The 12,405-nt window shown below is 43.9% G+C and overlaps 1 protein-coding gene across 1 annotated transcript in view; it reads right to left on the reverse strand.

The window, feature by feature from the left end:
* LOC142466204 (putative cation-transporting ATPase 13A4) overlaps positions 1-6,987 on the reverse strand; it is a 50,177-nt gene extending 43,190 nt beyond the window's left edge. The window contains exons 1-3 of the mRNA XM_075571089.1: positions 6,849-6,987; positions 4,023-4,196; positions 35-181 (exon numbers count right to left, since the gene is read on the reverse strand). Of these exons, the coding sequence (XP_075427204.1) occupies positions 35-181; positions 4,023-4,196; positions 6,849-6,911 (384 nt within the window). The 5' untranslated portion in view covers positions 6,912-6,987. The remainder of the gene's footprint in view (positions 1-34; positions 182-4,022; positions 4,197-6,848) is intronic.
* Between the last annotated feature and the right edge of the window lie 5,418 nt (positions 6,988-12,405).

A 12,405-nucleotide genomic window follows, 5' to 3' on the forward strand; every position in this document is an offset into this window, starting at 1 on the left:
AACATATAACAGATCCCCTGGGATCCTCATTGACCTTTAAGTCTGGCTTTTGAATGGCTTTACTGATGATGGATTTGCTGTCAGCGATCACTGGCTGTGCACATGTGGTTGTCTTTGATATATTCAAGTTTTGCAATTGAATCCACATCACCTTTTTCCTGCAATATTGTTCAAATTCATCCTATGCAAAAAAAGAAATGAAAATAGAAGCCATGGCGATGCGTATTCGGAGTGTAACAGCTGGCATGCATTGCATAGTTTAGCAAGCTTATGAGTAAAGTACAAAGGGTTAATGATTTACATTCTTCTGCCCCTCCTTACATCTCAGCCCTAATTTCTCACTATGCACCATCACGACTCTTGCGTTCTTCTCAAGGATGTCTTCTTTCTACCCCCTTTGTATCTAAAGCTCTCTCTCGCCTTAAACCTTTCTCACTTTCTGCCCCACACCTCTGGAATGCCCTTCCCCTCAATACCCGACTAGCCCCCTCGCTATCCACCTTTAAGACCCACCTTAAGACACATCTGCTTAAAGAAGCATATGAGTAGCACTGGATAATCATGGACACATGACACATAAAGCTTGGCCCCCTGCAGACGCACTTACTAGTATTCCCTCCTACTGTCTCTGTACGTTCTCCCTACCTACCAATTAGATTGTAAGCTCCTCGGAGCAGGGACTCCTTCCTTAATGTTACTTTTACAGTATGTCTGAAGCACTTATTCCCATGATCTGTTATTTATATTTGTTATTTATATGACATGTATTACTACTGTGAAGCGCTATGTACATTTATGGCGCTATACAAATAAAGACATACATACATACAATGATGGCAGTCATTAGAGATGTGAGAAACTTCTGCACAAGTTTGGAAATATGGCGAATTTTGCACTTGAACTACTTTAGAATATTTTGTGAAATTATCAAGTTTCATTAGCATTTGACAAGTTTTAACAACTAATAATGCACTGCAAGTTCCGGTGAGAAAAATACTCTTGTCAGCTAGTTTGCTTGAAACTCTTTACTGCTAATGCAATAAGTAGGGCACAAACACACAAGAATGCAGCACATTGGAACTCGACTGTGTAGAGACTGAGTGATACTGTGGGGTTGTGTACTGTCTCTTGATGGGAATTGGGCATCTTGATTGGTATTTCCATACTGAGCATCAGTTATCCCCAATGCGACCGTCTCAATGTCTGTGCTCATATCGATAACATCATGACATAGGGTGAAGAAGGGTCTGTATGGAGCACAAGTGAGGACTATACAGTTCCCATCTCAGCGATTCACTTAAGGTTGATGATGGTTTTGCATATAAATCATTATAAATATGCAAAATTCTAGAAAAAAACATTTTCAGAAAGGGAACTGAGACATATTTACACATTGCTAGTGGTCATTGTGTGATGTTGGTATGAGTTATAACAGGGATTCTCAAGTCCAGTCCTGAAGACCCCACAAGCAGGGATATCCTTAAAACCTGACCTGTTGGTGGCCCTTGAGTACTGGAGTTGAGAACCCCTGAGTTATAATATCGCGGCTATAGAGGCCAATAGCATTTTGCAGTTAAACTGATTCATTTTGTATTAGTTAAAATCAGGGCAATTATGTCAATAAAAAAGAAAAAAGTGTCTGAAAAAAATGGCCATCATTTTTGCTCCCCTGGGCCTTAACCCACACTCTCCCCGAGTCCCCAGCCACGCTCCTCAGCCCCTCCCACTGTCCCCAGCCCCCCCCCCATCATCCACTCAGCTCCCCACCCCCATCATCCACTCAGCTCCCCCCCACCCATCATCCACTCAGCCCCGCCCATCATCCACTCAGCTCCCCCTGCAGTAGGGGCCCTGGCGGCCGGGCCTTCACCCGCGCTCTCCCCAGCCCCCCTCCCCCCACCATCCCCAGGCCCCTACCGGCATCCTCTCAGCTCCCCCATCCAGGCCCTACCACCCGGCATACTTCCTCACCCCTCAGTCTCAGGTCTTTCTAGGATCCTTCCCCCCAGCGCCCTCCCCAGCCAGGTGGCTCCTCAGACCGGCCGCCGGTCCCCGCAGCCACTGGTCCCGACCATCCCCAAAGTATAACTACTTTTTTTATATCTGTATTGGGGGGAGTGGGGGTCTTGTTATATGTATTGGGGAAGTGGGGTCTTGTTATATGTATTGGGGGGAGTGGGGGTCTTGTTATATGTATTGGGGGAGTGGGGGTCTTGTTATATGTATTGGGGGAGTGGGGGTCTTGTTATATGTATTGGGGGGAGTGGGGGTCTTGTTATATGTATTGGGGGAGTGGGGGTCTTGTTATATGTATTGGGGGAGTGGGGGTCTTGTTATATGTATTGGGGGGAGTGGGGGTCTTGTTATATGTATTGGGGGGAGTGGGGGTCTTGTTATATGTATTGGGGGAGTGGGGGTCTTGTTATATGTATTGGGGGAGTGGGGGTCTTGTTATATGTATTAGGGGGAGTGGGGGTCTTGTTATATGTATTGGGGGAGTGGGGGTCTCTTTATATGTATTGGGGGAGTGGGGGTCTCTTTATATGTATTGGGGGAGTGGGGGTCTTTTATATGTATTGGGGGGAGTGGGGGTCTTTTTATATGTATTGGGGGGAGTTGGGGTCTCTTTATATGTATTGGGGGGAGTGGGGGGTCTTTTTATATGTATTGGGGGGAGTGGGGGTCTTTTTATATGTATTGGGGGGAGTGGGGGTCTTTTATATGTATTGGGGGAGTGGGGGTCTTTTTATATGTATTGGGGGAGTGGGGGTCTCTTTATATGTATTGGGGGAGTGGGAGTCTTGTTATATTAATTGGGGCTTGGGGGAAATTTTATATGTATTGGGGGCTTGGGGGTATTTTTATATGGGTTGGGGTATTTTTTATATGTATTGGGGAGGCTTGTTTTTTTATATGGTGTGTGCGCGTATGTGTGTGTGTGTGTGTGTGTGTGTGTGTGTGTGTGTGTGTGTGTGTGTATGTGTGTGTGTGTGTTTGTGCATGACTATGTATGAGGGGGTTATATGTATTGTTTTTTTATTTGGATTGGGTAGGTGGGTTTTTTGTATGCATTTGGGGGTGGGAAGATTCTCGCATTGGGGGGTGGGAAGTTTTTTGGTATATATATTGTGGGGGGAATTTTGTGAGGGGGGAGGGAATGAGTGAGCATGGGGTAATTGACGGAGGGAGAGATAGGGTGAGTGATGAAAAGAGGGAGTAAGGGCCTCATGCAGAGAGCAGCGCTATTTAAAATCTCGCCATTTTCCGGAGAAAATTGAGCAAAAAACAGCTGAAAATTGCGAGGTAGGAAAAACGCGCCATTTTTTTTTTTCTATTTGAAAATCTCGCCACGCGGCTGGCGAGAAACTACATCTCGCCAGTCTGAAAAATATCCGAATTCAGAAAGGCGCGCTCGCCATCTAGCGGCTGTTTTTGGCGCGGTTTTCTTCAATTTTCTCCGCCAACTAAAGTTGGCAAAAAGCAGGAGCTCGCCGGCTATAGGGAAAAAAAAAAATGCGCGATTTTTTTTTTCCCCTTTCACCTGCGCGCATCTCCTCATTTACAATTCTCCACATGCAGTAATGCTAAAAATAGCGGATTTCGCCCATTTCTGCATATGGAGAATAAAACTCTCCATTAAACCTACTTTTTATTCCCCTCTCCAATTTTAAAAAGCGCTGCTCTCTGCATAGGCCCCAAGAGTGAGACGCAGGGGAGAGAAATATATGGGAAGAGGGGGGGGAAGAGAGGGGGCTCGTGAGGTGGGAAATGGGGGGGGGGGGGGGGCTCGCAATACCGCTGACACGGGAGGGGGGGGGGGCTGCTTAAAATGTTTGTCCTAGGCCCCACGATTTCTGTTGGCGGCACTGGTTATAATAGTATTTCCACTATTATATATAATAGTATTTTGCTTGTGTATTGTATTTAGATTTCCAGTCATAGCATTTCCTGGGGGAGGGGAGAAGTGATAAAGTGATAAAGTGATACAGAAAAGCATAGTATATAACAGTGCATAGACTTACGGTGGTTTTTAGCAACACAGTATCCGCTTCTTGCAAACTACACGTAATACAATGTGCCCACACATGCCACTCCGGCTTCCAATAGAATAAAAGCCAGAGAAAGCCGCAGGAGAACATATAGCCCAGAATACAGACTGCTCTTCTATATGGCTGTGTCTTGTAACCAAAGGTTTCCTGTAGAGATAGTAAAAGGGAATAATGAATGATATTTCATTTATTTAAACTGCAATATCTTAAACATGTCAGGTCCCACAGCACAAATTAATCATGTCAGACATTACCATTTAACCCCTTAACAGTTGGACGTTCCAACTTTAGTACAGTTATTTTTTCTTTGTTATTTAACTTTTCAATATGTTTATTTATACAGAAGTACCTTTGTATAAGAGCGTAAACCCTTTCTAATGGGAGGTGTAAGTATTTTTCTTGTATTCAGTGCACTTGTTCATGTTCCAGATCCTGTGCTGAATTTTGTGATTGCTCTTAAGAAAGGGTGCATTGTTTATTTAATTAGTGACACTGTACCATGTGACATGCCAACCACACGGATTCGCACACGCAACATAAAAGGCCTGTGTGTGTTTTAGATTGCACCACATACAGTATACAATTAGTTATTGTGTTCATTGCATTAAGGTAGTAAATCATGTTGTCTAGTAGCACAATTTCAAATTTGTGGTAGGCACAATGCCTTCTTCCTATTAATTATGTAAAGATGTCCTTATAAGTGCAACACAACTCTACAATCCCATGTACTGAGTGGGTGTAAGAATCATTCATCGAGTTGGAACAGATTCAATCACTGTCACATTGTTTATACGGAAATGATTATTGTGTCTGTGACAATAATTAATACAAGACATGTTCAAGTACGGTTTGCAGAAACTTTCCCCACATTTGTAAATGGTTTTGTGAATGTAAAGACTCCCAGTTATATCTCTTATTGCATTATCCTTGTTTATTAATTTTTTTTATTCTTTCTTCTGCTAATATTTGGCATCTTTCCCTGTGGGTTAAGTTAATACTGTAGGCCACTTCTCACAATGTATCCATGTCCGGACGCTTGTATGCTGAGCCACCTGTGCTGAAGCAGGGATATCCATAAAAGCTTGCTTGTTTGTGGCCCTTGAGGACTGAGTTTGAGACCCCTGCTGTAAACCATTTGTTGATCCAATAAGTATATAAAAGTTATCATATATTTTTCTCCATTTCATTTTCTTTTTAATTCACACAATCTCAATAGATCTATCTAACATGTTGTATGAACCTACCGAGATATACTTTGTGGTTGTTTTCAATTAAACTTTCCAAAAAGTTTTTTACAAAATGGTGAGAACTTGAATCAAACTTTTAGTGCCAAGATTTTAATCGGCCAAATTGCTCAAATGTTACTATTTCACTCTTTTAAAGAAGGAACATAGCACCCTCTATCGAATGTCAGAACCTAAAGTAAAGAAAACGAATTAAACCTGCAAATCCCATTGACTTTTAGCTCTCAGCAAACGCTTTGCAAACTTTGTACTGGAGCAAACATTTTCGTTGAATTGAAATGGGTGAAATTTGCAAAGTTCGCATAAACGCACGAAAAGTATAAGCATAAAAACGTGGCTTTTTAAATTTGTTGATTTGTGTTCATAAGTCTTTAACCAAGTTACAGAATGACATCATTGATTAACACAGCAGTGCCAGTTAATCAATATTTGCTGATATGGAACCATTAGTATATACTGTAGAAAGAATTATTCAATTCCACATGGAATACAATACCATCAAACTGAAAAATGTACTTAAGTTCCTCCCTTCCCAATATTATACAGGGGCAACTATTTTATTTTGTTTCTGTGTCCTTGGGCAACAAAGAGTTTAATATTGATAAGGAAATAAACACGCCCTGAAATACAATGCTAAAATAGTTTATAGAACACCCAAGGTGTGTTTACCCTATGCCTGTCAGGTTTTTCCCAAATGTAAACCACACTGAATTTATTATCAGTGACATCAAAATCCAATTATATTAATGAATGGAAGAGACCCATTTTCTTTTATAGGCTCTGTAATTGAAGAAGTGCAGATATATAGATATATACTTTCAAATGGAACAAATCTATTGCATGGGGTAAACCTTTCTGCAGGGTAGTAAATAATCTCTTGCCCATGAAAAAGCTTGAAACAACTTAAAAATTTAAGTAAATAAAGTAAATGAAAGGCTTAGAAAAGCATTGATTTTTTTTACCACTTTGGTGTATATTTCTTATAGGTTCTGATGCACTTTATTGGACAAATCTCTTCTTCTTCTTTATGAACAATATAATTACTAGAACTTTCAGTAACTTGCTAATTCTTTAAAGTTGACTTTATGTGAAGAACTAATGAAAATGTCTGCAGGGTCTTGCACGTCATTAGGGGGGTTTTGGTCATAAATTGAGGAATATTAAAAAGTTATAGAATTGCAAAAATCCCTCCTCCTCCCAGCTGTAAATGGACAGAAGTCAGGAAGTATGTTGTGAAAAAAACAATACACACACACACAATTACCCCCATTACATTGCGCTGATATATATATATAGTTAATTATAATCTTTGTAATTTAATTTCACATATTTTTAAATACAATCTTCTATCATTTAGTCTAGTTTAGTACAAGTAACATTGTAGATTTGACATTTTGAGCTTTATATTACTGCTGTTACTATAGCTTTTTTACACACGCTCACACGAGCACACACGCGCACACACACACACACACACACATATATATATATATATATATATATATATATATATATATATATATATTTATATATATATATTTAAATACCATCTCACCATCTCATTTTCCTCTCCTTGGTTAAGTAAGCCATGTTGATTTTTCTCATGATTTCTCTCCATTATTGTGGTTATTTTGCTGTCAGTTTTTCAGTATAGAGCGAAACGTGACGAAAGTACAGCAGATAAATGACCTGCTATTCAGATATGTAGAACGACCATTGTTTTCAGTCATTCCTTAAATACACCTATTCCCAACGAACACACCCCCATTAAATGACTGACAATGCCAGATATATGTAACGTTTCCAAGAAGATGTTTTGAAATGTGTGAGCTCACATATTACCTTCTTCCTGCTTGTTTCCTTATATCATGATTGTGGCCAAATAGGTTGAACTAATATTAACGTTATTGATGGTACCGGACCACAAACATTTCTTCAGTTTGGTTCAATTGGAAAACGTGTGTGATTCCTTCCTGCAGATTACACACATTGCTTTCAGGGAATACGTTATTCGAACTTCATTTACATCAAAATCACAAGTTAAACCGTTTGTCCCATTTTTGGAAGCTTTCACTCCCCCTCCTTAATTTGATAATATTTAATGCCATTGAGTTTGGGACCACGCCCGCACGCCCGCACGCCCGCACGCCCCGCACGCCCACCCGCACGCCTGCACGCCCGCACGCTTGCACGCCCGCACGCCGCACACCCGCACGCTTGCACGCCCGCACACCCGCACGCCCGCACGCCCGCACACCCGCACGCTTGCACGCCCGCACGCTTGCACGCCCGCACGCCCGCACACCCCACACAGCCGGCACGCCGGCAGGCCCGCACGCCCGCACACCCCCGCACGCCCGCACGCTTGCACGCCCACACGCCCGCACACCCGTACGCTTGCACGCCCCGCACACCCGCACGCCCGCACGCTTGCACGCCCGCACGCTTGCACGCCCGCACACCCCGCACGCTTGCACGCCCGCACGCCGGCACGCCCCACACGCCCGCACACCCCCCGCACGCCCGCACGCTTGCACGCCCACATGCCCGTACGCTTGCACGCCCGCACGCCCGCACACTTGCACGCCCCGCACACCCGCACGCCGGCATGCCAGCACGCCCGCACGCCCGCACACCCGCACGCCGGCACGCCGTACGCCCGCACGCTTGCACGCCCGCCACCGCCCGCACTGGAGGGTCTCATATATTTGTTGGTGTCAAATGATTCTAATGGACCGTTTATTCTCAAATCAAAGTAGAAACGGGTTAAAGAGCCGGGATTCTGGGACTGTCACTGAACAACACGCATTCACCAAATATTGGCAGCACAGATCTTCTTGTGAAAGGCTGACAAGGAAGTGCAATTACTAAGTGACATTATTGTTTTATTAGTCACTGGGCTCGGGGGCCCGAAAGCCCCACGGAGATACAACTAATGGAGTAACATGCAAAGCTCTCCCTTCTGCTGTTCTGTGTTTACAGTGCAGGCGGCAACGCAGGACAAACTCAACGGGGTCATTCATTAAAGTGTGGTATTGCTAATCAGGCAGTGTGTTTCCGTGTGGCAGTGCCTGATCGGCACTATCTCATTTTAATGAATAACCCTGATCCTGCGTCATGCCTAGTATTAGAGCAAGACATGCTGGGGGGAGAGGAAAGAGATGCTGGGGGGGAGAGAGATATTCTGAGGGAGAAAGAGAGACATGCTGGGGGGAGAAGAGAGAGACATGCTGGGGGAGAGAGAGACATGCTGGGGAGAGAGAGACATGCTGGGGGAAAAGAGAGACATAAACTGGAAGGAGAGAAACTCTGGGGAGAAAGAACACGCTGGGGAGAAAGAGAGACACACTGTTTGAAGAGAGAAGCCGGGGGACAGGGTGACATGCTAGGGGGAGAGGAGAGAGGGAGAAACATGAGCATTTAAGTAAAATACATGAGACAATGGGTGCTTATGCACTAAGCAGTGATAAATGGGATTTCTGGGTGCTATGCACTAAGCAGTGATAAATGCTTTTAGGTGAGATAAATGCCTTTATAGCGTGATACTGCCTGCTGTGAGATTCACAAGCAGTGATAACACTGCAGTATCGTGCTATAAAGGCATTTATATCACTTAAAAGACTTATCACTGCTTTGTGAATCTAACAGCAGGCAGTATCACACTATAATGGCTTTTTATCTCACTTAAAAGCACTTATCACTGCTTAGTGCATAACCCCCATTGTGTGTGTGGTGGAGAAATAGAAAGACATTGGGGCCGATTCACTAAGCTACGTTAAGTAGCGCTAAAATGTGTTATATCGCTTGGCCGCAAAAGGCTGAAGCCATAAGCGCTATTCACTAAGGCTGCTCGGCGCGTTTACGGCCGCCTTGGCCAAAGGGCCATAGCGCACGCTCACCTTTTTCCCCCCTGTTATCGTGCTAAAAGTTATTTAGCACGATAACTATTATAAACAAAGCAGCCTGTAAGAACTGCAAGGAGACGCTGCGTCTCAATGCACGGCTCTTACAGGCGATCGTGCTGTGCAAATATGATTTTTAATAGTAGTATACATGAGCAGGGGTCTTCTGAGCTGAACCGCATTGGTTTCAGTTCCGAGAACCCCCTACCTCAGGAGATATAGGCCCCGTTATGGGGTGATACCCCACATTCAGTGAATCTTTCCCATTGTTCCTCAGTATACCACAGTCTAACGTTAAAGATACCCAGAATGTGATGGTTGAACAATAAAGCACACTGGGCATATTATTTGTCATTGAATAATAAGCATATTCTTAGATATAACAATAGGCCTGTGTTTGGATTTCCTCACTCATGACGTAGGGTAGCGAGAGGTCATTTTTTAATGACTTTGAATCTAACAAATACAACGGTGTTTGCCAATACTGCAGGTTCCAAACTGAATATAGACATATTTTTCCAGTGCTTCCTCTTAATATTCCTCGGAGCTAAGAGATGCTAAAGGTGGTTCCTGTTGGGACATCCTTCTAATTCTTCAAAACTCAGCTGGCCAAATCGTGTCTCTTTTTACTTTGTTGGACAAAAAAGAAAGGAAGGAGACCGGAGTAATTTAGAGATATAACTACTCGTGTGCAAGATAAAATCAGCTTTTCTAATCTTACCTTCAATACTACAGTACAATCAATAAATTGAGTTTAACACAAGAGATGTCCCTTGTTGGGCATCTTATTTCTTCTAGTGTCTGTGTACCAACTCCTCCAATTATAACATTATTGCTCTGGCGTTACACATAAAAAGATAGTTACACATCAACATTAAATAGTTCAGATTCCAAAGTTATACCAGGTTTTAGAACCAACAGTGTCCGGAGTCAGGGGGCCCTCCAATATCCAGCCTGCAATACAGAAAGATAAGCGAATAGAAGGCAGAATAGTCACAAAAATAAAAATATGAGCACAGAAATATTCCACAAACCAAGTGAGTCCGTGCCTGAAGAGCTTAAAATCAAAGTGATAAGTAGGGAGAATTTCCAGACGGAGGGTGCTCTGGGAAGTACGTCTGGAAGGGGCCACGGTCAGTGCATCTGAGGGTGTATACTGTCAGCTATTGAACTACTGTACCCAAAGGCTTCGTTATGCAGGTGTGTTTTAAGATATAGAAATATACTAGAAATCAGGCCACTCACAACAAATCAGTGAATTATGCGCATTGAACATGAACTCGGGTCCCTTGTGATTCTCCTGCCGGTACGGAGCTCCAATCTTGCAGCTAGAGGTGCAGGATATCCCTTCCGCATGCACAGCCACGTAGCTTCGATGGTGTGCGTCCACACAACGGTCCCCGGCACAGCAGTATACTTCCCCTCAGTTCGCAGCTCCCTTCTGTAGTAACAGACAGAGATAGAGCAAGGTCCAGGCTCAGCGCAATCAGTGTTTTAACCCTTACGCGTTTAGGCACTAGGGTATTACCCAATGCTTCATCCAATGTGACAAAATACATCGTTAAATACTTCAATAATAAGTGAGTAAGGGTCATTTAGTTAAATCCTTTGGCCAAAGCGTCATAAGCCACATCAAGGCATGATCAGGACGCAGGTCCAAACACTACCTATGCAAATTCTGATTTACCTCTGCTGGAGGAGAATGACCTCAGTGGGTCTGTACTACACAGGAACATGGCAAGAACCTGCTACTAAAAGATCAGTTACTTAGGTTAGTGGCCCCTCCTCCAGGGTTTAAGGGAGAGGGAGAAGGAAGAGAGAGAGAAGGAGAGAGAGAGAAGGAGAGCGAGAGAGAGAGGAGAGAGAGAAGGAGAGAGAGAGAGAGAAGGAGAGAGAGAGAAGAGAGAGAGGAGAGAGAGAGAAGGAGAGAGAGAGAGAGAGAGAGGAGAGAGAGAGAGGAGAGAGAGAGAGAGGAGAGAGAGAGAAGGAGAGAGAGAGAAGGAGAGAGAGAGAAGAGAGAGAGAGAGAGAGAGAGAGAGAGAGAGAGAGAGAGAGAGAGAGAGAGAGAGGAGAGAGAGAGGAGAGAGAGAGAGGAGAGGAGAGAGAGAGAGAGAGGAGAGAGAGAGACAGAGGAGAGAGAGACAGAGGAGAGAGAGAAGGAGAGAGAGAGAGAGAGAAGGAGAGAGAGAGAGAGAGAGTGAGAGGAGAGAGAGAGAGAGAGAGAGAGAGAGAGAGGAGAGAGAGAGAGAGAGAGGAGAGAGAGAGAGGAGAGGAGAGGAGAGAGAGAGAGAGAGGAGAGGAGAGAGAGAGACAGAGGAGAGAGAGAAGGAGAGAGAGAGAGAAGGAGAGGAGAGAGAAAGGAGAGAGAGAGAAGAGAGAGAGAGAAGAGAGAGAGAGAAGGAGATAGAAAGGAGAGAGAGAGATAGCGAGAGAGAGGAGAGAGAGAGAGAGAGAGAGAGAGAGAGAGAGAAGAGAGAGAGAGAGAGAGAGAGAGAAGGGGGGAGAGAGAGAAAGAGAGAGAGAGAGAGAATAATGATACCATGTAACACAAAATCAGGAGACAGCACTCAGGCATAAGCAGGTGAAAGACATGTATTGGTAACAAGGCACAGAATACCAATGTTTCAGTCCCAAAACGGGACCTCCCTCAGGATGGAGGGTGGTGCAGTGAGGAAATGACAGTGAATTAACATATATACCTAAATCCCACATGTGACAATCATACAATTGACCCCAAAACAATTAAAACAGGCAACATCCTGCCAAACCTGAGCCCCGGGCGATCTCTATAATGCTGCTACCGCAAATTTGAAAAAGTCCTGCGGATGCGCAGTGTCTGTAGTCCTGTTGGATCACCCGTATGTGGCGTCTGGCGTTGCTAGGATACTCCTTTTTACGTATATATATATATGATGTGGTGGGTTCTGGAGTTAGAGCTTTTGGGGATTGTGTATTCTATTGTCTCAGTTTGTCTAAACATATATGTAACCTCTCGTCATACAATGTTATTGTCCTCTCACATTGTACTGCGCCGCGGAATATGTTGGCACCGTTCAAATAAAATATCATAATTATTATTATATATTACAGAGGGTTGAATATATCAGTGGCTCTGTCAAAATGACTGAGCCACCTGTGCTGAAGCAGGGATATCCCTAATACCTGCCCGGTTAGTGGCTCTTGAGGACCAGTTTTGGCCAACCCTGGCAC

Source organism: Ascaphus truei, chromosome 14 (genome assembly GCF_040206685.1).
Source record: "Ascaphus truei isolate aAscTru1 chromosome 14, aAscTru1.hap1, whole genome shotgun sequence".
Taxonomy (NCBI): domain Eukaryota; kingdom Metazoa; phylum Chordata; class Amphibia; order Anura; family Ascaphidae; genus Ascaphus; species Ascaphus truei.